At 41.7% G+C, this 25,810-nt stretch overlaps 2 protein-coding genes and 4 non-coding genes across 7 annotated transcripts in view; 4 read left to right on the top strand and 2 right to left on the bottom strand.

The window, feature by feature from the left end:
- The first annotated feature begins 2,518 nt into the window (after positions 1–2,518).
- Positions 2,519–2,591, top strand: TRNAA-AGC. Its single transcript has one exon. It is a non-coding gene; the product is annotated as a tRNA-Ala (tRNA).
- A 667-nt stretch (positions 2,592–3,258) lies between these two features.
- TRNAA-AGC lies at positions 3,259–3,331 on the bottom strand. Its single transcript has one exon. It is a non-coding gene; the product is annotated as a tRNA-Ala (tRNA).
- Positions 3,332–5,532: 2,201 nt separating this feature from the next.
- TRNAA-AGC lies at positions 5,533–5,605 on the top strand. Its single transcript has one exon. It is a non-coding gene; the product is annotated as a tRNA-Ala (tRNA).
- Positions 5,606–5,955: 350 nt separating this feature from the next.
- Positions 5,956–6,028, top strand: TRNAA-AGC. The gene has a single exon. It is a non-coding gene; the product is annotated as a tRNA-Ala (tRNA).
- Positions 6,029–8,540: 2,512 nt separating this feature from the next.
- MCM4 (minichromosome maintenance complex component 4) lies at positions 8,541–19,173 on the bottom strand. Of its 2 annotated transcripts, XM_038129881.1 has the most exons (17): positions 19,108–19,173; positions 18,877–18,977; positions 18,584–18,742; positions 17,686–17,849; positions 17,502–17,600; positions 17,265–17,360; positions 17,081–17,176; positions 16,528–16,666; positions 15,881–16,101; positions 15,261–15,381; positions 13,594–13,853; positions 12,281–12,646; positions 11,977–12,104; positions 10,452–10,659; positions 9,711–9,939; positions 9,459–9,592; positions 8,541–9,100 (listed from the first exon to the last, which is right to left on the bottom strand). In XM_038129881.1, the coding sequence occupies exons 2-17, from the start codon at positions 18,944–18,946 to the stop codon at positions 9,008–9,010; spliced, it is 2,583 nt and encodes an 860-aa protein (XP_037985809.1). In that variant the 5' UTR covers positions 18,947–18,977; positions 19,108–19,173; the 3' UTR covers positions 8,541–9,007. The 2 variants fall into 2 exon arrangements, with proteins under 2 accessions (XP_037985809.1, XP_037985810.1); XM_038129882.1 differs by lacking the exon at positions 19,108–19,173 and having other exon boundaries at positions 18,877–19,096.
- A 1,004-nt stretch (positions 19,174–20,177) lies between these two features.
- PRKDC (protein kinase, DNA-activated, catalytic subunit) overlaps positions 20,178–25,810 on the top strand; it is an 82,021-nt gene continuing 76,388 nt past the window's right edge. Inside the window, exons 1-7 of the mRNA XM_038160717.1 lie at positions 20,178–20,375; positions 20,797–20,873; positions 20,964–21,056; positions 21,887–21,961; positions 23,234–23,342; positions 24,480–24,592; positions 25,265–25,364. Coding sequence (XP_038016645.1) covers positions 20,234–20,375; positions 20,797–20,873; positions 20,964–21,056; positions 21,887–21,961; positions 23,234–23,342; positions 24,480–24,592; positions 25,265–25,364 — 709 coding nt within the window. The 5' untranslated portion in view covers positions 20,178–20,233. The remainder of the gene's footprint in view (positions 20,376–20,796; positions 20,874–20,963; positions 21,057–21,886; positions 21,962–23,233; positions 23,343–24,479; positions 24,593–25,264; positions 25,365–25,810) is intronic.

Genomic DNA, 25,810 nt, shown 5'->3' with positions numbered 1-25,810 from the left:
ATGCCTGGCTAAGCTATTTCTTTGACCAATATTAGAGAATTTTGTACTGATACCTTACCTCCCAGATGGACTACACTGATTTTCCTCAAACGTGGTAACGCAGTAGCAAATACTATTAAAAGCAGCAAATCTTTCTAGTGTTTATTGTGTTTTGAGTTTGGTTTTTTTTTCTTTTTCGTTTATTCTTATGTTTTGGGATTTCTTTAGCATGTTTATGTCCTGTGCTTTGGGTATGAATCAATGAATAATGTTAAAATTGGGGCAAAATTTTATGAACAAGCAATAACATCTTCACCAACAAATCAAATTTTATTCTCATTGTGGCCATTAGAAACAGAAATAGGGATTCTGGGAGGTTTCTTCTGACTCATGGCATGTCTCCTGTGTTGCCTTTTATGTGATTTACAGAGCATTTGGTGGGGTGCTGTCTGTTGGAGTTTGAGACTTTTGTTCATGGGTTTTTTCCCCTCAGAGGATAGTGTGAATTTTGCTGTCCAATTCCATATTTTGATACTGCTTTTCAGTAAAATAATCTCTGAGGTCCAAAACATGCTTCTTTCAATACTTTAAATACAGCTTTTCCTTCCATGCTTTAAATATGGCATAAATGCTGGATACAGAACTGGAGACATACTTGTTTCATTTTAATGCTATATCTATCAACTTGAAGGTTAGGCTATTTAACAGAATGAACTGAACATACTGTAGCTGTCCTTACTCATTTTGTCACTGCTTAATTTATAGTTCATTCTGAGTTTTGTTTGATTTTGAGTAAATTTTACCCTACCTGCTGTGTAAAAGCCTTAAGACTGTCAGTGCCTAGTCACAAATTGAAAGTTTCAGTTTGTTTGCAGTTGTAAGCCTGCTTGGGGATTCCCTTAATTAAACCAAGTAGATGTGCTGTACCTTTCAAAATCTGGCTTGATTAAACCCTGGTCTTACCTGGGCTTACAAGCCTGATACAGACCCAACTAGAAAGGTTCTGTTTGCTTGCTTGTTTGTTTTATAGCATAGGTGGTTTTGAGACTTAAATGTTTTTTGTTCAGAAGGATTACTAACAAAAACATGAAACATCCCAGAATAGAAGGAGCAGCAAGCTTCCTTACTTTGCCAGGCACACTGACCTGTGGGGCTTTGAGTCAGCCAGTTGCTTAAATGTCAGTGGCATCTGCAGCATAATTCCAGCAGTAAAAACTTAATGACCTCCTGCAGATTAATTTCAGGTGCTCCTTTCCACATTGATTAAATAGGAGAGGGAAAAACATTTTTTTTTGGCAAAGCCAGCTGTTTCAGTTAGAGCAAAGGAGTAGGTAGCAGGACACTGGAATTTTGTTAGTGGAAGAATGGCCATGGGACTTTTGGTATACAGCTTTAGGGCTAGACCAAAGACTGAATTTTTGTTATTTTGTTTTCTGAAATCACAAAGTCGTTGAAGAGGAGAGATTTGAAAGATCTTTGTATATCAGTGTGATTCATGTGCCTTAAAGCATCCTGGGGAAATAAAGATCTGTTTGTGTAGCTATTTAATAAATTTCATTTCAGATACTCCCTTTTTTTTCTAGAAAAGCAGATTATTTAATATTGTAAGTGTAATGAAAATTCACAACTCTCTCTTGCTGTTTGTGAAACCACTGAACAGAATTTTCACTGCTGCTTCATTATAGTAAAAATTTGTAAATTTTTACATTTTATTTGTATCTCTGATTTTTTAATGTGTCTGTGTGAGTGTGCTTGTCTATCTGATGATAAGACAAGCACTTTTAAGAATACTTAAAAATGCCTGAGAGATGTAAGTAAATAATATGAACTATTGCCATGTTTCCTGGTGTTCCATTTGATGCTTACTCCATTGTTTCCAAGAACCCTTGTTCCATGGGTGCTTATTTTTTTTACCCCTTTTTTTTTTTAACCCATTTTTTATAAGATCCCAGCCTCTATTGCCACAAGAGGAAGAACTGGAAGAACTCTACCTATTCAGTCATATATATTTTATATCATAAAACGTGGAGAAGGATAAAGTAATTTAGCCAATTGTCTTCCACCTGGGGATTACAAATAGGAAAAATCTGGTTTAGAAAAAAAATACAGTATTTAAATATATCCAGATTTCTCTTAAGCAGTAATAATTGTTTGGTGTGAACACAAGTCTGCTATTGCCTGGAAACACAAGCCCGGATGTTATCCAGATGCAGCTCCACTGAACTAAGCGCCTGCTGTTGCTTCAAGGAGTCCAGATATCATATTAGGCAAAATTCCCACTACGGCTGTCAAAAGCAGCCCGCATGCAGGAAGACCTAATTGTTTCTGCGTTACGCTGGGGGGCTGAGCGCTATTATTGCCTGTCCGTGAATTCGAGAGGGGATTAGAAGAGCTCGGACTGCCCAGCTACCGGGGTTTGGGGGAGCAAGTTTTGTTTGCCTTGGAGACGGCGGGTCACACTTCAGTGCCTTATGCGGTGACTCCGCAGCGAGGGAAGCGCGGCCACCAATGGTCAGTGAAGGGGCATGTCAGCCCGCAGGGGGAATTAGCTCAAATGGTAGAGCGCTCGCTTAGCATGCGAGAGGTAGCGGGATCGATGCCCGCATTCTCCACTGGCGCTTTTGCTACGCCGCTGTTTGGGATTCAGATGCGTTTTCCTGCAGCAGTTTCGTAAGGATTAAAATGAATCCGTTTGCAGACGCATTTGCATAGTATGAACTATTTAAGGTTTTAGCGTTGATCAGAGCTGAGGTTTGGGTTTTTTTTTTAATGCAAATTATCTTCTCATGGCTAGAGGAGGGCATTAAATTATACTGTGAGAGACCGAATATCGCTTGAAACTCACGTTAGGAACAAGCGTGCCCTGCCCATCCCACAGCGGGCGCAAGGCAGCTGGAAAGACACTAATTCTGCGGTGAGCTGATGATTTATATGGACAACTACAGACTTTTACATCTTCGCAGAGACAATTCCAGTAACTTTTCGTATCATTAAAAAGTAATCACAAATGCTCACTTTCGGTGCAGTGGTAAGGGACGGAAAAGGCTATTCCTTTTTTCCTGTATCACAGAGTAACAGCGTTAGTTTAGATGGGTTTGTGAGGAAATTGCTCCTCAGACAGTGCACAAGTGTGATCTATACAACTAACATTTCTTCCCCCCTTTTATTTGCCGCGTGAGGTGGTCTGTATTTCCTGCTGAGGATTTTCTTCCACAAACCCGGGACAGTTCATGGAAGAAAATCATCTTCCCGCCGTGGCGCCACGGCCGATCAAAACACTGGAGAATGCGGGCATCGATCCCGCTACCTCTCGCATGCTAAGCGAGCGCTCTACCATTTGAGCTAATTCCCCCTGCCGCCCGCGGGGCGGGCCGGCGGGATTCCTGCTCAGTCACCGCGCTCCGCTGTGTTGAGTCGCCCTGCCGAGCAGCGTTGAGTCGCCTCTGAATTTACGTGGAAAGCCCGATGGCTGTAAAGCCGGGCTACACACTTGGCGTATGAGAAGCGTTTTCTGCTGTGTTCCTTGGATGAAGCTCGCTATCCTGAGCAGTGCATCCTCTAGCGTTTATTGAAGGAGAGAGAACTAATTTTTTTACCTCTCTTACAAATACAAAAAGGCCTGTAAATCTAGAAAGATTACTCTTAGAAGTCACTCAAGCCCAGTGAGATTTTTCTTCTCCTTTTTTTCAAGTCTTTAGTTCCTTTTCCGACTTTATTTTCTCATTAAATATACATAAATTATAAATACAGTGGTTTAAAAGTTCATGCTTAGTTTTTGGAGAGGAAAAATTCATTCATATATTGTGTTATATTCTAGAAATTATTTGTATGTCCACCTTTATTTATTTGCTTTGATAATTCTGTGCAAATAGTATTGCATCTTAAATATATGGGGTTACTAAGCACATTTCTTAAATAGAAAAATTTACCTGTAGTCATACTAACTGACTTTGCAGCAGGAAGCACATGGCTAAACCTCTATTCACAGGCTATTAAATCAAAGAATGCTTTCTGGATTTCAAGAAAGAAAATGTAGTTTACACTGGTATGCTCTTTAAATGCTGAGGACTAAGTCCTGCTAGTAAACTAAAGTGTGTGCAGTAATTCAACAATACATGTACTAGTGGTTTTCTCTGAAGGATTTAACCCACTGGATGGCAGCAACCAGTCGAAACAAAATAAATTTCAAAACTGAGCATCAGCAAGTTACAACTTGTCCTAAGTAAGGAGTAAGGTAGTACTCCAAATCTGTTACAATCCAATCACAGGTCAAGATGTGGAACTAAAACTACAGCGTGGCTGCAAGCATTCTCTTAAAATTGAAATAACTGCCTAACTTCAATCTCTGCACAATAAAAAAATTTAAAGTTGTCCTTTAACACTTCTTGCATTATATTTGAGATGATTTTTCTACCTCACTTGAGCAGACTTGATGGGGGAAAGCAAATATGCAAAAGCAGTTTCAGTCCTTCTCACAGGCATATGTTTATCTTAGGCTCACTGGTGGCCCCCTGCAGCCTGTGGCCAGGATCTCTCCCATATCGTGTTTTACGAGGTCCAGCGCTATGAGCAGTTTTCTTTATCGATGCTGTGCAGTCGGAGTCATTATGAAAAAGGCAGATTACCTCTCCGTTTTTCACCACCACGTCTCACTCTGCTGCCACTGAAAAGGCCTAAAGCTTCACCCATCTGACTCACAAGAAAACATTTTAGAAACAGAATGGATGTTTTTTAGAAACAGAAAAAAGTTCATTTAATGTCCGAGAGAGGAAAGATCTCTGCACTATTTTCAATTATTATAACATGTACTTTATATAACTCACAACATTGTTTTGTGACCATGAATTTGTTGTGAGTAATGCTAGGTTTTCATGTACGATGGCAAGTAAAATGTCCTAATTTCTTAACCTGGTTGGGAAAACTTCCCCACCTGTCTTAGAAATAGCCCAACCTTCTTAGGTTCCATTAAAAAAAAAATTAAAAAATAGTGTGTTTCAGTTTTGAAGGCTTTGTGCCCACATACTTTCATTTTACACAGATCCACAGAATGACTAGGTTGGAAGAGACCTCAAAGATCATCAAGAGATCCCTTCAATGCATCTTCTTGTCAGTACTAATGGAAACTGACGTAAGTTAATTTAATGAGGCTTGAGTTTTGCTTTCTAGGTGGTCTCCTGAGAGGACATCATGGCAAATGCGAATTTTGTATTATCCTCAAGCTGCTCCACTGTGTTTTCTGTGATGTGGTTTCCCCGAGTGTAGGAGAAGGACAAATCTAGCGCGTGGCAGGTGGCACTGGAAGGCTGCAGGGCACGGGTTTGTCGCGCACGTTAGCCTCAAGTGCTTCATCACATTACCCCGCCTTACCGCGTCAGTGTTTTTGTCATCTCGGGCAAAACCAGGAGCGGCTTCAGGTCAGGCAGTGGTTAAATGTTCAGAACGGCTGCCCGGGGGTTACTCCCCGCGGTGAAAAAGCAGAATAAAGGCGAAAAGCGCAATTATATTTATAGCTGTTGCAGTCTGAAGGTACAGGATGGCCAGGTGGGGGTGCAGGGGGAATTAGCTCAAATGGTAGAGCGCTCGCTTAGCATGCGAGAGGTAGCGGGATCGATGCCCGCATTCTCCACTCATAGTTTTGCTGCTCGTGGGCGTAAAAATACTTCACTGCTTAAATAAAGCCTGACGGGTAGAGCAAGAAAGCGAAATGCCACAACGCACTTTCTTCCGTGGACGGCAAGTAACAAACGATAGCTTTTTTAATATTACGTGCACACAGCTGGAAAATACGTCTGTTCCGGTTTGCCTTGTTTCTTGCTGTTTGATTTGGAAATGCCGAATGAAATACTGCAAATGTATGATTTTGGAATCGAAGTCGAACGTGTTCTCTTTTGTGAGCAAGAGAGAAAACTGCGTGCGGAGCTGTGGTTTTTAGAAGCTCGCGTGAGAGTTTTGTGATCCCAGCAACGCCCGCAAGGGGGGGAATTAGCTCAAATGGTAGAGCGCTCGCTTAGCATGCGAGAGGTAGCGGGATCGATGCCCGCATTCTCCAGTGTTTTGCCAGACAGGAATCCATCCACACTACCAAACAAAATGCGTAACTATTTATGTAAAATGTTAGTTTTGTATTCACTGGAGTGAAACTGATTTTTTTTCCTTCCTCCTTTTCTTCCTCTGCCCCTTGCTACCTAAATCAAGCTTACAGTCCTCTGTTTTAACAGTTGACTTCCTGGACAATGTAAATTAAACTGGGCAGAAGGAGAATTCTTGCAGCATGACATTTTTCCATGCTTAATGAACAACAACGCGCAGTGGTTTAATCCCAGCCAGTCACCAAGCACTACACGGTTGCTCACTCACTCCCTCACAATTAGGAGTGTAAAAGCTGGAGAGCTCAGTGGTTGAAATAAAGGCAGTTAAATAGGGAAAGCCATAGCCATGCACACAAGCAAAGCAAAACAAGGAATTAATTCACTGCTTCCCATGGGCAGGCAGGTGTCAAGCAGGGCCCCATCACATGTAATGGTTACTTGGGAAGACAAATGACATAATCACTTCAAATGTCACCCCCTTCCTCCTCCTCCTCCCCATGTTATATACTGGGCATGTTGTTGTAGGGTCTGGAATATATGGTCAGTCAGTGTCACCTGTCCTGGCTGTCTCCTCTCTACCTCCCATGCCAACATGGAAATATGAGAAGCAGAAAAGGCCTTAGCTCTGTGTAAGCCCTGCTCAGCAAGAACAAACACATCTCTGCATTATCAAGCCTGTGCTCAGCATAAATTTAAAGTACAGCCCCACAACAGCCACTTGTAAGAAAATTAACTGTACAGCATCCAAAATCAGCACACAATGGATGAACAATGGTTAGAGACCTGAATTAATGTATCTTGATCACACAGTGGAAATAGTTTCAGAATGCTTGTTCTTCCCCAGCTGTCTGTTGTGATCCCTCCCCAGATATATGGGATCTTCTTTCATTAATGATCTTTATTGAAGCTGTAGTATGGACTGGATCAGTCAAGTTTACAGCTAAAAGGCGCCACCTCTTTCCTCCCAAGTCTGTGTCCTGGAAAGCACACTGCAGCACCCATGCATTTTAGCTATGGTCTGTGTGCAGGCTATAATTGAGCTCCTCAGACTTGTCTCCTACTTCCATTTTGCAGAGATGCCTTTAAGATGATGCCTCTGACGTATCTGAAAGCACACTTGTGTTAGAGTTTCAGAGATAACATTGACCCTGTGATTCACTGACCTCCCCCCAACATCTTACTAATTTCTTCTGGTCCTTCTCCAGACACTGCGTGTTTCATTACGGTGCACTTTCCCCTGACCCTTCCAGGAGCTGCACAGCAAGTGCAGTTTTTTACACCTCAGTCACCAGTTATGCTAAATTTGTTGTCTTGAATGTTAACTGAGCACCTCACAGGGTGCAAAAAGGCCTTACTTCCCCACATCTTCAGTCTGTTCATGGATGAGGAAGAAAATGTGTGTGAAATCAGCAAAACTTAGTATTCCATTTCTTGGTGTGTCTCTGGATCTTCTCCTTGAATGCTGAGGTGTACCTAAAAATTTATAGCATACCCAAATGTGACTACTTTCAGTATGATCAGTAGATAGAAGATGCCTGGAATGGTCATACTAAATCTCATTGCTCTCAGAAGTCTAGGGCAACCTGATGGCTGCTGTGTAGGCACATATTTTCAGCAAAAAATTTTTTTCTCAGTTCACAATGTGTTGCCATTGGGTTCTTCTCCCCATAACATGCTGTGGTAAACGTGTTTTATAAAAAACTATTTCTGTACATGATCTTTGATATGTAATATTTTATCTCATCAACTGTAAGCAGTGTGGACAGTGTAGACATCTGTCTCGGGAATATCAAATGATTAGAGAAAGACTCATTCTTTTAGGATGAACACCGTATAAATAAATATATATATTTATATATATAAAGATCATTTCAAGTAAGTAAATAGATGGATTATTTTTTTCCCTCTTCATGAAGTGAAGGCAGAGTACAGTTAGGAATATTTCTCAGTCACATCCAATTTCAAGTTTGGCTGAAACAGTTATGCAAGGATTCTAACCTGCTCATTGCAGTTAAATAAAAAAGAAGACATAAAGCAATTGTGCTGCTATGTACAGCTGAGGAAGGTCGACATAGCATTGTATTTTTCTATTAAAAAATCACCCGTAGCATGCCCTTGGGAATATCACTGTAAACAATATCCTGTAGCTTCTTCTTTCAGGACTGATTATATGTCATTACACCAAGGTTGGGTAATTTTAATTAGTCAGACCTAAAATTGAAGAAATCACTCAAAAGTGAAGTAAAGAAATGTCGTTTTGAGTAGAATCTATCTTTTTTACATTGAGGATACTTCCACAGTACACTCAGGTCAAACAAAACAAACACTAAAAAGCAGAGCGCTTTTCATGCTCTCAGAAAGAACTTCCAAAAAAATTGCATAATTCTAGATGGAAAATCAGCACAGGATATGCTGATTTGTACTTGAAATGAACACAAGAGTCCTTTTTAAGTAAAATAATTTTATTTCAGCTTACTGCAATACTAACAGTAAAAATTGCAGTTACTAAGAAGTCATTACAATAAAAATTGCAGTTATTAAAAAGTAATTTGAGATTTTACAATTCAAATGGAAATACAGGCACTATTGCTACCACGCTCTAAAAAACATCATAAAAACACAAAGCCCTTGCCATATTAGTAATTACATTTAGCTAAAAATAGTATTATTGACATAAGGATTTCCATAATATCTTGTAATAACAGTGATGCCACTTAATCATGACTACCCTTGTCATAGGAAATGAGAGCTCAAGCTGTGAAAATCTTGCAGTGGCAATACAGTAAGGCAAAGAGGAGCCATGACAGTTGGTTGGCAGGGAGAGGCTATGCCTGTCATAGCAGATGATAGTCCCAAATCTCAAAGATCTTGCAGACTGACACTGTCTTGAATAAGGTGAAGTACGAGTTGTGACAGCAGGCTCTCATGCACAGGGTAACTCACAGCAGCCTCACTGTCTTTCCAGTCACAGTCAGGAAGTCCTCATCAGCCAAGGCACGAAGTGCTTCTTCAAACATTTCCTTCGTGACAGCCTTAAAGAAAAGGAGCACATCAAATAAAGATGGGGAAAGTTCTTCAAACATAGTAAAAATGTACTATGTACTTTCTATAAATTTTCTAGTATTTGTATTTGAAGTTTTAATTCTATGTGAAAATTGAAGTCTGGCCTGAAACCCTGAAGCTGAGTTTGCTAATTCCAGAAGCCAGAATAAACTAAGGTACAGCAAATTCAACTCATTTGTCTGCAAAAGAACTGGCTTTCTAGTCATACCAACAAATCGTTCATGTTTCCATTTCCTTCCATAATGTGATTTGAGGACAAGAATGTTCATTTGGAAAAAAATGCTCCTTAACATTAATGGAAATGTAAAAACAAAGCAGGAAACTTACTATATCAGACTGTGCGCGGAGATCATCCAAAAGCTGTTGGTACTTCAAAGATGGTGCTTTACCCTTTGATTGGATAAGCTTCCGTAAGGCTTGAGCCAATTCCTCTTTCCGTTTACGAGCTGTTGCGCTCATTCCTTATAAAAGCAAAGCAAATACCTTTTAGCGATCAGTTAAGGAGGACAGGTTAAGTTACATTTTAAAAACCACAAAATCCCAACAGCGGCCCTGCATTAACAGTACGGAAGCACAAACCTGTTGTGAGAATGGATATGTCCACAATGCCGGTCTTTGGATCAGTAGCAGATTGTTTCAGAGCTTCCCGATGGAGACGTTTTGCTTCCTCCACATCAACTGTTTCCACCTTCTCGGAGAAGCGCACCTTGGCGTGCGCCTCAGCCAGCCGGATCAGAGACTCCAGCTGCCGGGGGTAGGCGGAAACCATTCCCCTGCCGCTGCCGATCTTCCTCATGTCCACGTACGCCTGAAAGGGAGACACTCGTTACATCGTTCACTGCCTGTTAATTCCTTTTCAGACCCTTGCATCCCCCACCTCTTATTTCAGAATATGAGCAATTTTGGCACGCCATTCCAAATACTGCATTTCTGCTCACACACCTTCATGGTTCGTCTGCAGTGATGAATAACCACATCAATTTTTTTTTTTTCCGTTATAAAGCAATTAAACCAGGGTAATTAATCAAGTTTTAGAATTCTGGATTAGTCTTATATAGCACTACTTGTGTTTATGATGACACATTTTGCTTTGGTAGACTTTAATGTGTTCTATGTGATGGAACCAAACCAACATATCTGAAAGCTAAACATTAAAACGCGGAATGACTCATCTGATCCTTCTTTCCATTAAAGACCCTTTTCTTTTCAAGGATCTTACAGAAGGTTGTTATGCAGATAGGGAGAGTATGTACGAGGGAATCTCACCACTTCTGACAAGTCAGCAAAGACTCTGATCATTCTAAGCAGCAATTCCTTTACCTCAATAAGGGCTTGGCCTGCTTCTTCACCTAATCTGGGATTTACATAACTACGAGCATATGCAATGTAATCCCTCAATACTGCCATATCCATGTATTCCTCCTCCATCTTTTCTTCACTTTGGTAGTACAGCGAAACCAAATGGCGAGCAAGGCGTCTGTCATAAGCTTCATCACGTGGATCCAACATCAAAAAGATCAAGTCAAATCTGAATGGGATATGATCCAGTATTAGTGCATTACTAATTACTAGTCCATTACTATTATTAGTGCATACTTTCTTGTCATTTAGGTACTTGGGTTAGAAGATTTGACATAGTAAGTACAGGTAAGAGTTCCTAGACTTAATTCCTACTCTCAGTAGAAATTGCTTTCTCACACCAGAAAAAAAACTTTTCTAGAATTCTCAAGGTACAGAACAACACAATGAATTTGCTTACACCCTATGGACTTGAAATTTTGAAAGCAAGGTATATTCTGTAAAATTCAGAGTCCATGTTCAAGGCTGACATGTTTTGTTTTCTTAAAAAAAATCCACACCCCACACTCCCCCCTCCAAAGAAAGTTGCAACTGCCACAAACAAAAAATCCCACACACATAACAAATGCATGGAACTTGCTGCTAAACATACTGCCCTGAAATACAACAGCCAAAAAAAAGCAACGAAATAAATTACAAATAATTTGAACAGCACTTGCAGTTTAATCCTGAAGAAAATTGTTTATAATTTTACAATATATTCAACTAGTCTCAACTATAGGCAGACACAGATAATGCATTTTTAGCCAGCCAAAAATTTATTTTTGTAGGCTTAAATCCAATAAATTGTGGAATTGAGATGCTGCTCAAACCTAGCAGCTCTTAATTGAAATTTAAGCCATAAGTGTTCTCAGGATATCCAGTATAGCATGAGTGCATTTCAAATTTCCAGTTACTGTGGAAATTCTTAACAAGATGCAATTCCAGCATGTAGTTTAATTTTCTGTCAGCAAGCACTACATGTGGCTCTAACAACTACTGCCCAAATGACTGACCAGCACTGCTACCTCCTCAGATGAATTTTAAAAAACAGCAAGAAGCAAGCACAAATCTTAGGATTCTACCACCTCTGCCACCAAGTTTCCTGATCATCAGTGTTTCACTTTAAAATCTTTATGGACCTAAGAAAAGCATCCTGAATTTTTGTTAAAGTTATCAATACCCTAAATTTCAGAATGGCTCTTTTCTAGGAGATGATTATGAAACAACACAGAATTAAATAAGAGATCCTACAGATCTTATCACACCTGCTCTTCAAAGTCAACATGTAAATACTAAAAGGCACTCCTCTGTTCACATAGATATTGTAAGGACACGTATAAAGTATGTGCTATAATAGTTTTCCATTAGGTTGTGAACAACACAGGAGTTCCATTCTATTCTATGTAATGATTTTCAGAAGAGGAAGTGTAACATCCCCTAAAAATGACACATGCAGTGTCAATGACATCCCCTAAAAATGACACAATGCAGTGCAGTTCAGTACCTTGACAGCAGCGTATGAGGAAGCTGAATGTTTTCAATAGTAGTCTTTTTCGGGTTCCACTGTGATTCTATAGGATTAGCTGCTGCTAGGATAGATGTTCGAGCATTCAATTGACAAATAATTCCAGCCTGTCAAAAGGAAAAACATCTCTGAAACCAGCTGCAGCTGTGCCACCAAAATATCCCTCCAATTTCATGAGATCTCCAATGTTACTAGGTGGATTCTGTAATCAAAAACTGTATTGTGAAAGCTTCTGAGTAAATCAAGAGCAAAATCCCCCAGGAATAACTCCAGTTTCATTTACCTTTGCAATGGAGAGCGTCTGTTGTTCCATTACTTCATGTAGAACTGACCTTGTGCTTTCGTTCATTTTATCAAACTCATCAATGCAGCAAATGCCATTGTCACTAAGTACTAGAGCTCCTGTCTGAAGAACCAGCTGCCGTGTTTCTGGATCCTTCATCACATATGCAGTAAGACCAACTGCACTTGAGCCTTTGCCAGAAGTATACTGGCCTCGAGGAACCAGGTTATACACATACTGGAGCAGCTGGGATTTGCTAGTACCAGGATCACCGCAGAGAAGAATGTTGATCTCTGCACGAAAATTCCCTCTTCCTGTGTGAGTAAAATCCTTTCTTGATCCGCCAAAAAGCTGAAGCAGAATACCCTATAAAAATGAAAATATCAATTGTATAGATGTAACAGAGCAAATCCAACCGTTCAGCTGAAACATGAAAAACAAACACTGCTAAAATTAACACAACTCAATGCATCTGCATGGTTTCAAGAATTAAAGACAGAAATTTTGTATGTTGTTGTAACCAGATTTTGGTTAGAACCTGAAGAATCCCCTTTGATGAAGAGTCCTTAGTTTTCCTCAACTCCACCTCCTAGACTTGACGTGCCTTTATTAGCATGTTGAGAAGGCAACAAGAAAAGGAACTGTCATTACTGTGTTCCTATTTCATAAGTAAATTATTGTATGGTTTTGAATTATACTTTCAGGAACTTGTGAGCAATAATAATGTATAACTCTATTAAAAACACCTCACAGGAATATACGTGGAAGAGGAGTGTTTGATGTCTTGCAATAACTTGAAACGTCCTACTGATTGCAGTTTTCACAATGTTCTAGTACCTCAGCTGATACTTTATTGGAACAGTCCCCTCCTGGATATATCCAAGTAAATGTTTTGATACTCCATAATACAGAGTCAACGGTATGTCATTTTGAAGGCACTCTTCTCTCATGGATGCCTCTTCTCAGCAAGCACAGTTACCATGTTACAGGTACTTGCTTTCCTTTGATAATCAGTAATCTGAATTTCCAATAAATGTCCAAGATACATCCTGCAATAAATTTTCCCTTCCTACTGCTGCCTTCCTACCTTTTCAATTAGCTTCCCTCTAATTAACATTCCTTAATAGCTTGAAAAGAATTATGATACACTTACAACCAACTCCACTCTCACAAGACTCCATGACATTTTAAGACTGCTGAAGGTAACAGCTTTTTGAATTTTGAAGTTTCAAGATATGTTAACAACAAACGGTAACTACAAATATATACACATAAAAATACATGTCTTGCAAGAGAAATAAAGAACTTTTCACCTTTTTGATGTCTTCATGCTCATAGATACTTGGAGCCAGAGCTAAAGCAAGCCTCTCATAGATGTCTGCTTTTTTAGAAAGCTCTTTGAGCAATTCCACACGTTCCTCTGTAAACCTCTTTTGCTCAGTTTCCTCATCAACACCGTGCAGGCGTTTGGAGTCAGTCTTGCGATAGTGTATGACATCAATGTGGGTCCTGTACACGGATTTTACGCTGCTGACCCGGGGATTAACTCGAATGGGGACTGCCCTGTAGATACCTAAACACAAATTTCAATCACAGCATTAGATATGGAGAAACACACTAATTACAAACCCTAAATATTTTACAAGTTCTCAGGAAGAGTAGAGCTTTTCTAAACAGCCTAAGTACTTGGTCATATAATTTCTCACTGTAAGTCATGTAGAAACCATATTTAAGTCACCTAGACACATTTTTGCAGATAGACATATATGTTTTACATTTGTACCAAAAGTGTTCTCAACAATGAAAGCATTTTTGAAAAAAACCTAAGTCATGATGCCTTTGAAATTCTCACTTCAGTCAGCCTTTCCCCCTCTTTTTAAGTGCCAAGTTTAATAACAGCTTTCTGATGCATTTCAAACAGCTTGGGTTTTTTTACAGCAGTTGTTTTAAAGCAAAGTGGTTTATAACATGTTGCTGCAGTATCACAAGATTTACTCTACATTATCACTCTCCTGCCTGCAGACACTATTTAAGATACTGTCTCTTCTTCAGCTACAGCTTCAGAATAAAGGAATCAAGGTCAGACAGCCTGGGGATGTCTACTCCAATCATGAGGTCAAACAGGAGTCAGCTGGAGATCACTGCTTGCTAAAGGCTGTGTCCCATCAGGTTTTGAGTATCTCTAAGGACAAAGACTCCATGCAACCTTGCCAATCAACCTGTGATGAAGCTTGACCACACAAACAGTAAAAAAGTTCTTATTTTTAACTAGAATTGCCTATATTTCAGCTTGTGCCCACTGTGTGCCACTGGGCATCATTCAGAGGAGTCTGGCTTTGTCTTCTTGACACTACCACCCCTCCACCTACACCTAACCAGGTGTTTCTAAACTTGCTGCTAAGATTTCCCCAAGCCTTCTATTCTCCAGGCTCAGCAGTCACAGCTTTCTCACCCTTTCCATGTGTAAGCTAGGCTTCTGTTATCATCATAGCCCTTTGCTGAATTCACTCCTGTATGTTCATGTCTCCCTTGCCCTGGGAGACCTCACAACTGGACCCAGTACTCCCTCAACCTGCTGACAACACTCCTAATACAGCCCAGGAGAATGCTGGCACCACAGCCATGGTCGATCAAGCACTACTTCCTTCCCGTTTTTTTATCTGCAAGTTTGCTGAGGGTGTAGAACACTGTCCCAATAAGAAAAGGCTTCCAGGATTATTGGTTCTGTCACCTTTCCCAGAGCTCAAGATGAAGCAGACTGGCCTGCATTTCCCCAGGTCTCTTCCTTACTGTAGAGAGTGCCACTGGCTTTTTTTCTAGTATTTTAGCCAGTCACTGTGACTTTTTGAAGATAACTGAGTGGCCTTGCAAAGAAAGTGTCCAACTCCCTCAGCACCTGGAAGTGCATCCCATCAGGTCCCTTTACACACAGTTAAGATCAATGAAAAAGAAAAACGGAAATACTGAAACCAAATTTTACCTGTGACATTAACTCTGTCACCTGGCTGAACTTTATCAACAAGGTCATTGTGAGCAAAGAGTGCCACCGTATGCGGGGTCTGTCCAGCTGGCATATCTTCAGGAGACTCCTGCAGTTTGATCTAGCAAAAACACCATTTAAGTTTCAGTTGCAAAAAAGCAGAGCTTTTCCACAGATCATACAACAGATTTTGTATTAACACGGTCTTCAGCGCATTGCTTAAGAACAAAACAACCCCACCAAAACAGCAAAACTGATTACTGATTTCAAGAAATCTCATTATGAAAATGAGAATTCTGGTATTGCTACTGGCATGGATAAAATGCTGCTACAAACAAGGCTCCCCTAGTCTAGACAGAAGGGGACATACTGTATATAAAGGGGCTTCCATACAGAAGCATTTAGAGATGTACATCCTTCATTTCATCCTCCTAATGCATTTCTTCTCCAAAGTAGTCTGTTTCACTAAGTTGTTTCACCCATTTCCGTGTTCCAAAACACTTCTTCTTTTCAAAGCATTCAATCCCAAGACACATAACTAATGCTATTGATGATTTTAGAGGGTGAGGGAACAAAAACTAGCAATTCTTTCATTTTAGCCACTACCTAAGCCAACGTACCATTTGTTTGTCAGAGAACATGGATCTGTTGTGAATCAGCGCCATACTGTGCGTTGTGTTACAGTTCTTGCACACGGATGGTTCAGCAATCCTGCCACGGTCAATTTCCACTCTGGTGGTGAAAGCGCAAACCTGGCATCTAAAGAATGCTTCCTGCATCTCAGGAATTAACTGGGAGCTTCTGATGACCATGCCACTGATGGTGATGAGTTGATCAATGTCTACAAAAACACAGGGACTCACGTCAGGACCTCATAGTCTTAAAATTTAAATAACTTTCAAAATATCACCTCACAATAGTTTTCAGGCAGAAGGTAAACAGACGGGTTACTACTATTTTGTTCAAGCAAAAAGAATCACAAATGCATAATACAAATATTCTAATTTACAGGAGTATGAATACAAAAGAAAGAATCCTTTGCACTTCCAAAACTAAGAACACAAGTAGCTGATGATAGGAGATATTTCCTTTACGGATAATTATTCTGCATTTGGGCTCTAAAGCATTTTCTTCTGAAACAGATGTGAATGGAAGATATCGGTCTGGATGGACTACAAGTACAGTTTTATATAGCCTTATGTTAGTATTCACTAACTGTATGGAAATCTTTAAGATTCTTTTCTAACATGGTAAGCAAAAATTTTACCTTCAGGGTTTAGATTTCTCATATTCCTGGTCTTCAGTGCATTATATGGCCTTACTTGAATTTGATGCTCTAGTATTGAATCAGGGTAACGATCAAAAAAGATCTCATTGGCAGCCATGTCAAATGTTGGGATAACTTCCTGTATTAGAAACAGCTTACATGTTAAATCACAGAATGAAGTAATTATGCATGAAGCATTTTATGTGATGATCAGCCAGTAATGACTAAAAGTTATACCATCTGAACATTTTCCTATGTAACATAAAACCTGCTGTTTGGATCAGATTTATCTATTCATTCACTTGAGTATTGCAAGGGGTGGAAGTACAAAACTCTGGACATTGCAGTTCACCAGCTAACTCTGCATGCACAAGGTACTCACTGTTTCAGTGATCATTTACTATGAAATAAAACATCTTATATTCAGTAAAATAAAGTAGCCACTGAGATTGCACCAAACATACACAGTATGCACTGCATTTAAACAAGAATTTTAAAACCCAGAAATATGAAAGAGCCACCTGAAAGCCAGAGAACAAGTGCACTACTTCACCTGAGGATAGCAGATCAGTTGCCTGTAGAGATTTTCATCAAATGATCTTAGATGGTCACAATTTACGTTCAGGAATGGTTCCCCAACCATATTAATCTGCAAGAGAGTTAGCAAGTCTTTAGCTCAATGGCATGCAAGACTGAAAAAAGAAAAGCTGAATTACAAATTACTGTATTACAAGTACCTCTTGAAGTCGTTGCATATAGCGTGGCTCGTTAAGATCCAGGCCAATGTCTTCATCCTCTTTATCCAGTGGATCGATAAAGCGCTGGAGAAACCTCTGAATGTCAGAGGTAAAAGAAAGACCGGAAAAATCAGCAGAATTTAGCAGTACAAACACCTCCTTTGTACCAGATTCAACTAATATTTGTTTAAATCAAACTCGCTTTTTATTTTAAAAAGAGGAAGAAACAAAACCCACCTGGAATTTTTCTTTGCATGAGGCCACATTAACATCCGTTCCCCAAATAACAAGCTTTTGTCCAAGAGATTGCTCGGTTGCTACTATATCCTCAGCCAGCTGCATGGAAAAAAATTAAGCATATACAAATATTTGTATGTTCAAAAAGAAGTTGTCAGATACAAGAGGTGAGATATCCACCTACCCCATCCGAGTGTAAATCCACTTGTCTGGCTTTCCGGACAGACCCGAGATCTGGCCTCTGCCTGACTGGAGTTCCTCGTGCACCACTTCGTGGGGTACCCTCTACCCTGGAGCTGGGTGTCCCGTAAGTCAGAGGTGAACTGATGTCAAAGTCGAGAGGAATGGCTATAAAAGGAAGTGGTTTGTAATGATTATTGAGGCATTTTACATCTGGAGCAGACTAAAATTCAGCCTCTGCATTTGTCTCATTGGTCCTTCAACTCTGTCATAAAATGAGCAGTATCAGTCAAGCCCAGTTTTGTCAAAACACACAATAAAGATGTGGCCAGTCTCCCTAGAACTTTCCTTTGCTTTAACAGCTCTTCCCAAAGATCCCACGTTCAAATAAAGCTTCCCTAGAAAACTTTACAGCAGTACTAATTTTAAAACTACACTGGAGCTCAAGCTTAAAAACATACAGAATTGTAGATTGAACACTTTTTTTAGTATTTTGGGAGTGGTAGAGCAAGTGACACGATTAACAGTTACTGGAATTAAAACCATCCTATATATAAAAGCAAGAAAGGCTTTCTATGGCAAACATCTAGTTCCTTCTGTGTTAGCAGTTTCATTACTCTTTCTATAAACAAATTTTAAAAACTAATGTATATTCCCTGATGCATATTCCTACGCTAACTAGAAGCTACGATAGAGAACTGCACCCCAGACACTGACTGCCCTCCTGCAGAGTTCCCTATCCTAAATTCAAATGAGAAACATGAAACAACGCTCAATTTTTCGTCGAGCGTTTTTCAGCCGGATCAGGCCCAGCGCTGGCTCGTCCCACGGCAGTGCAAGCGGTCCCCGGGCTGCATCCCCAGGGCCCGCACAGCCACGGAGCCGCCCCAGCCCCAGCGTACCGGAGTGGCGGAACTGCGGCGGGCTGGAGAACAGCGCATCGGCCCCGCCGGGGCTCTGCGCGTCGGCGGGAGGGGACGTGGGCATGGGCTGCAGGTCCCCGGTGGAGGTGGAGTCGTCTGTCCGACGTTTCTGGGAAGGAGGAGAGCGAGCATCTTGTGCTGCAAGGAACACAAGCGGAGCCGGAGTTAAAACAGCCAGGCCGCCGCACCAGGCGGACCGAGGCGGGGGATGGGAGAGCACTCCCGGGGCCGAGGGTGCCCACCCCGCGGGCCCTTCCCAACGCAGCACTTACGAGTCGGGGGGTTGCTGCCCCGGCCGCGCTTGCTCCGTCGGCGGCTGGGAGTGGAGGCTGGCGACGACATGACGCTGCTGCGGCTCCAGCTGCGGTCCTACCTGGGAGCAGGGGGTCGGAGTGAAGAATGAGCACGGCAGGCGCTCCGCTACCGGCCGAGCCCCGACCGGCGGGTTGCCGTCCCCTTCCTCCCCTCGGCGGCCGCGACCCCCGCCCGCTGCCCCCAGCCACCTGCACGGCCCCACCGGCACCGCCACACTTCGCGCCAAAACCAGCGGCGTGCGCGCGCTCTCCCGGGCTTTCTGGCCAATGGCGAGGCGCGATCGTAACGGGAGCGCCCAACGAAAGCAGGAAGGGGGGATGCGGAACCGAGGGGGAAAGGAGGAAGGAGGTGAAACTTCCGGACTCCCGAAGTGAGGGTCGCGCTCCGCTCTACCTGCCACACTAGAGAAAGAATTATAATGCAGGTTACTACTTGTAATACAGACAGAGGCTGCCCCCAGTAATGGCACACCGCCTCCCCCCCCCCCCGCAACCTAGTGTGGAGCCGCCCATACAGTACCGAATTTCGCGGCAAAACTAGGGCTGTAGGCAGGCGTGGGGAGGTTGGAGCAGCCCATTCGCAGAGGAGGGGGAACCACTGCTGTACCCCGCATTACCGTCCAGTTGGGATCTTAGGTACAGCAGGGATCTGGAGCTCCTGGAGCGGGTCCAGCGAAGGGCAATAAAGATGATTAAGGGACTGGAGCATCTCTCTGATGAGGAGAGGCTGAGGGAGCTGGGCCTGTACAATCTCGAGAAGAGACGACTGAGAGGGGACTCGTCAATGTCTATCAGTATCTATAGCAAAGGTGCCAAGAGGATGGGGCCAGGCTCTTCTCGGTGGTGCCGAGCAATAGGACAAGAGGCAATGGGCAGAAACTGATGCACAGAAAGTTCCACCTAAATGTGAGGAAGAACTTCTTTACTGTGCAGTGACCGAGCACTGGAACATTTTGCCCAGAGCGGGTGTGGAATCTCTTATCGGAGATACTGAAGCACTGTCTGGATGCAGCCCTGTGCCGTGTGCCTGCTAGAGCAGGGAGGTTGGAGCAGATGGCCCACTGTGGTCCCTTCCAACCCGATCCACTCTGTCATCCTGTGTGTGCGTGTCCTGAGCCCATCCTGAGACGAGAGACATAAAAGCGCCCGAAACGCTCTTCCCTGCCGCCGGCCCTTATTCGGCTGGGAATGGTCTGGCGGAGCGCTTCTCCGGCCGAGCTCCGCAGACCGCGTCCCCCCGGCTGGCGTTGGATGCGGCGGGAGGCGGGCTCTTCCCGCCCGCTTCCTCGCCCTGCTGCCGGGGGCTCTGGGCGGCATGGCTGGGGTGCAGCAGTGCCTGCTCCAGCTGCACCGCTGCCTGCAGCCCGGCGATGCGGGCGGCAGCGCCCTGCACGGATACAGCCTGCTCCGCAGCCTGGCCGAGACCTGCGTGGCCAGCCCGGCCGGCGCCGAGCAGGGTGCGGGCCCGGGCCCGGCGGGGGGAGCCGAGCGCGGCCCGGGGAGGGCTCGGTGGCGGCGGGACACTCGCACCGCGGCTCCCTCCGTGCTGCGCTGCCCCGTCTTTGTCACCGGCGGTGCCCAGGGAGGGGTCTCTTCCCGCATGTAACCATTCACCGCGGTGAAAGCGCTTCGGTGCGGGCCCCCTGTGCTGAGCTGCCCCTAGGATGGCTTTCCTGGGCCCTGAGCAGGGCCGGGCTGCGGTGCGAGGGCTCAGGCCCGCGCCCCGAGGCCATGGGGGAGGTCAGCAGCACCCACGCTTTGTTGTGGTTTTGCTGGGCGTCAGCCGTGCCCAAGGCGTCAGGGCATGTTTTGCAGCAGGGGATGGGATGGGCGGTGAGCATGAAGCCAGCCACCTGATGGTTCCTTGCCTCCCTGCAGCGCTGCACCTGTCCCTGGTGTTTTCCCAGGAGCATGGCTTACTCGTCTTTATCCACAGATCCCTCCCCATCGAGGAGGTAAGATGGCAAACTTTAAAGTAGTGTTTTGATAGTGCTATATGAGCCACATGTTACACCTTTCAAAATATTTTTTTTTAAACTTCTCAGTTCCGAGATTGCAGGGAAGAAGCGTTGAAGTTTCTCTATGTCTTTATGGAAAAAGTTGGTGACAAAATTCATCCTTATGCCTGTAATATTAAGGTAGGTAAATGAAAATTCTTTCCTAGATGTGTTTTTGCTAGATAGTTTAAAACTAGTCTGGTGGGTGTCATGTCATAACATTCCTAGCTGCACTTCATCCCTCCCAGTCAGACTTGCCCATCTCTAGTGTTCTTGTTAGAGCTGAAGTAATTTAATTTTTTTTCCCATAATCTGTTATTCATGCCACAGAGCAGTGTAGAATTGTTTGTCCAGCTGTAGACTTAATTTTATTAATTTTTCATTATAGAACATAGTAGGAGTTGGTTCTGAAAACTAGTTATTTACATTGGAAATAGTAGTTGTAGCTTCTAATTTATAGAAACTAAAGTTGCCATTTAAGTGTAAAATTTTAAATGTTTCTATGGGGTTAATTTTAATTACCATTTAAAAAAAATTCACCTGAAAAGTTGTTACTTTTGGAATATATACAGAAATTGGTGGTAACTACAATACCTGAGGTTACTGGAGTCTGGATGGCTGAACAACTGTGCTGCTTTGCATAGAAATGCTTGACTGCACCACTGAAGTTTCTGATCATAAATTAGTAGCTACTCATTGTAAGGACTGATAGTACTGAGGTAGAAATTCTGCTCTGTGCAAATTTTACTGCAGAAACTGCAATTTCTTTGCTTGAGCTGGAGTTTGTTATTATGTCAGACAGTGCTGCAGTATTGTCAGTGAAGCCATTTCCAGGACTTGATATTGTTTTAGTCTTTTTAAAAAAACTTAACCTTAAGGAGCAGATACTTTAAGAAGTAGAAGAATACGTTATCTTTGAATTTCCATCTTTACTTACAAGTATTGTTATCCTAATTTTCTTTTCTGTGTAGCAAACTTGTCTTAGTGTCTATACAAAAGAGAGATCAGCAAAATGTAAAATCTCAGCATTGGAACTTCTGATTAAGGTAAAATGTGTTTTATAAATCTCTCTTGTTTCTAGATAAGAAGCAGAAAATCTGTTGTACTACTATAGTTATACTATATCATACAGAAAATCTGTATCATGGAGTTGCAGAATAAGCTGAGTTGGAAGGGATCCACAAGGATCATTGAGTCCACCTCTGGTCCTGCACAGCACCATCCCCAAAAATCACACCACATGCCTGAGAGCATTGTCCAAACATTTCCTGAACTGTTGTCAGGTGTGGTGTTGTGACCACTTCCCTGGGGAGCCTGTTCCAGTGCCCAACCACCCTTTGGGTGGAGAACTGTTTCCTGATATCCAACTTAAACTTCCCCTGTCACAGCTTCAGGCCATTCCCTTGGGTCCTGTCGCTGGTCACCAAAGAGAAGAGATCAGTGTCTGCCCCTCCTCTTCCTCTCACAAGGAAGTTGTAGTCTGATGTAGCAAGAGAAGAGTGATAGCTAATATTTAGATGTTAAAAAAGGAATGTTTTAACAATAGATTGTCTTCAGTATTCTCTAGCAGGTTGCTTAGATGTGGGCATGTCATTCTTTCATCTGTTAGAGCAAGACAATTTTTTTGGGGGCAGTTGCAGATCTCTCCGTTTATTATGGTTATTTAAGGAGAAATTTTGCCACTCAGTTGCATTCTTGCTTTAAAATACTGTGTATTATATATGCTATTGCAATATAAGGTAAAGTATTTGGAAAGTGGGGAGGAGGAGGACTTTTTCCCAGAAATTTAGTTGCTGTGTGAGGTAGTAGTTCCTTTGATTGCATTTAGACCCTTCTTTTGTAAATGCTTTTGTGCCTACTCAGGTTTGTTTATGAGAAACAAAACTCCCTTCTGAATTATTCTGAGTCAGTTCTGTGAATTGGATTGGCTTTATACTAGCAGGGAGAGAAATACAGTATGATAAAAGCTACTGCAGACTTGCTCAGCCTGTGCTCTAGTGGACTTTATATGTACATAAGTATAAATCATACCATGTATGGGTTTCATGTAGATCGTGATGTATACATATGCGATATGTATACTATAAATTGAGAGTTGTAAATTTTGTATTTATGCATATATAGGAAGGTAGTTTGTAGTTAAAGTAGATTGCATGCCATTACTCTTCTTTGGACAAGTCACCTTAGATCTCTTTCATTGAATAGCATAGTTGCTTACTTAAGCTGAGCTTACGTCTGTGAACTGTGTTTTTATTTTATTTGGATTGAGTAGTATTGATCTAAATGTTTTCCTTTTTTTTTTTTTTAATCCATCATAGTTGCTTCACAGTTTACAACGTTCCTGTCTGATGGAAGAAATGAAAGTTAGAGAGATATTTAATAAATTTTATGAGGAGCTTGCTGCAAAAAGTAGAATTCCTGACACAGGTAGGCCTTAGTTTTTCTTTGATTGTCCACCTATACTCAACACTGGTGAGGCTGCAGCTTGAATCTTGTGTTTATTTCTGGGCCCTCCAAACAAGAAGGACTTTGAGGGATTTGGGCGAGTCCAGAAAAGGGCAGCAGAGCTGAGGAACGGTTTGGAGCACAGGTCCTGTGAGGAGCAGCTGAGGGAGCTGGGCATGTTTAGCCTGGAGAAAAGGAAGCTCAGGGAAACCCTTACTGCTCTCTACAGCCACCTGAAAGAAGGCTGTAGCCAGGTAGGGGTTGGTCTCCCAGGTAACAAGTGACAGGACAAGAGGAAATTACTTCAAGTTGCACCAGGGTAGGTTTAGATTGGATATTAGGAACAATTTCTTCATGGAAAGGACTGTCAATCATTGGAACAGGCTTCTAGGGAAGTGGTGGAGTCACCATTGCTGAACATGTATAGAAGATGTGTAGATGTGGCACCTGGGGACGTTTTTCAGTGATGAGACCTGGCAGTGTTGGGTTAATGGTTGAACTTGATGATCTTAAAGGTCTGTTCCAACCTAAACAATTCTAGGATTCTAAAGCTCTTTGTTATCTTATTCTAAACCTGGCTAGTGTTGTCCTCAAAGCTGCAGTTTTAGTGTGTTAGTTCCTGCATTGGTCACCTGTAATATAAGCTCATCAGTTCTACCTTGCCTGATTGTATTATTTATGGCATATTAGTATGAGCTGCAGTTTGATCATTGTGCCTAGATACTGCTGAAATCTTGGCTTTACAGATCTCATAAAATTTGTGCCTGCACAGAATTGGCCTTAACAAGTGCTTCCTCAGTGTATGTGGCTTTTAAATTAGTTTTCTGAGCCCTGTTTAAAAATAGTAAATTTTCAGTGTTTAACTTACTGATGTGAGAGGAGGATGCATCTCACATTGTAGGATATGGCTCCATATATATATATATATATATATATATATATATGTATGTGTGTGTGTGTGTGTGTGTGTATAAAGATGTTTGCTCCACACTTGAATCAGCAATTATACTGTTAGGGATGATTTTCTCATGGTTACAAGTTAATAGGAATTGCACCGGAAATGCCAAAAGCAATGATTTCAGTAATTAAGATTTAATAATATTAAAAATTACTTTTTAGTATTGGAAAAGATTTATGAGCTTTTGGGAGTTTTGGGAGAAGTCCAGCCTAGTGACATGATTAACAACTCTGAAAAACTATTCCGAGCTTACTTGAGAGAGCTTAAAACACAGGTATGATTGGAATTTCTTTTCATTCTTGTTTTTTTGCTTTGGTTTTATTTTTGCATTGCTTTGTTTTTAGTGGTTTGGTTTTTTTTCCGTTGAAGTGTCTGTTGGAATACTACTGTAACTAGTACAGTTTCTCAGGATCTAGCTGGACAATCATAAATTCTTCCTGAAAGACTGTTTAAGTTGTGTTCTCTGGCTCTGAGAAGCTTTCTAAGTGAAAATTCAAGGCCATTAATAACAGCAAATGAACCAATTCACTGTGTGAAAAGATGGTGTGTAATGATCATTCCCCAAGAAGTGTCACCCTGTCATGCACTGGTAGTTTCTGGTTTGTTCTGTACTGGCTGCAGAGTTCTTGCACGTGAGGTGAACATCGTATTTCTGCTGAACTTTCATATTTCTGAATTTTTAAGTACTTTCAGAACATTAGTCTATTTTATCAGAATTTTGGTATTGTTGGTCTTAGTGGAAAATTCCATGTTTTTCAAATTATCTCTCGTGCTTCCCTCCAAATGATGTGCCACTTAGGAGTAAATATGTTTCTGTGGAATTGTTTCATAGAGTTGGGTTCTGATATAACTATTAAGTTGAAGTAAGTTATTTACTTTCACTTCTAGAAGTTGGAAAGCCTCGGTGTAAATTTATCTTAGCTTGAGGGTATTTTATTCTTTTCAGATGACATCTGCTACAAGGGGACCCAAGCTACCTCTCGTAGCAGGATGTCTGAGGGGTCTGGTTGCACTTATGTACAACTTCACCAAGTCTGTGGATGAAGGTATGTTCTTTTTCTTTGAGAAAGTCACTGACACATTTTAATACAGTTTTACAGACAGTTCTACTTTTAATTATTACGCTGCCAAAAAGTAGCACCATTTCTGTGTGTAAACTCAGAATTAAAATTTTCCTGTTAGTAGATGGTTTATGCAAAATACACACTCACACGATCCTTGTAATCTGTTTTTGTGTGAAGTGGCTTCATCAGCGTTTTTCTATATGTAAATCTTTGAAGTGCTATTTTCTGGCCACTTATTGGGCAGCTGTGAGAGCCACATGGAAGCTGGAATGCAGTTTTTATGGAGATGTGTTTCTTTTAATAGTCTACTTAAACATGGATATTCAGAAAAATCAGCTAATACAGATGTACAATTTTTTTCAAATTGAGTATTTAAGGAAAAACAGTCTCTGTCTCTTAAAATGAGATATATAAGGCTTTCCAGTATC

Source organism: Motacilla alba, chromosome 2, assembly GCF_015832195.1.
Source record: "Motacilla alba alba isolate MOTALB_02 chromosome 2, Motacilla_alba_V1.0_pri, whole genome shotgun sequence".
Taxonomy (NCBI): Eukaryota; Metazoa; Chordata; class Aves; order Passeriformes; family Motacillidae; genus Motacilla; species Motacilla alba.
This window is presented reverse-complemented; position numbering and strand designations above follow the sequence as displayed.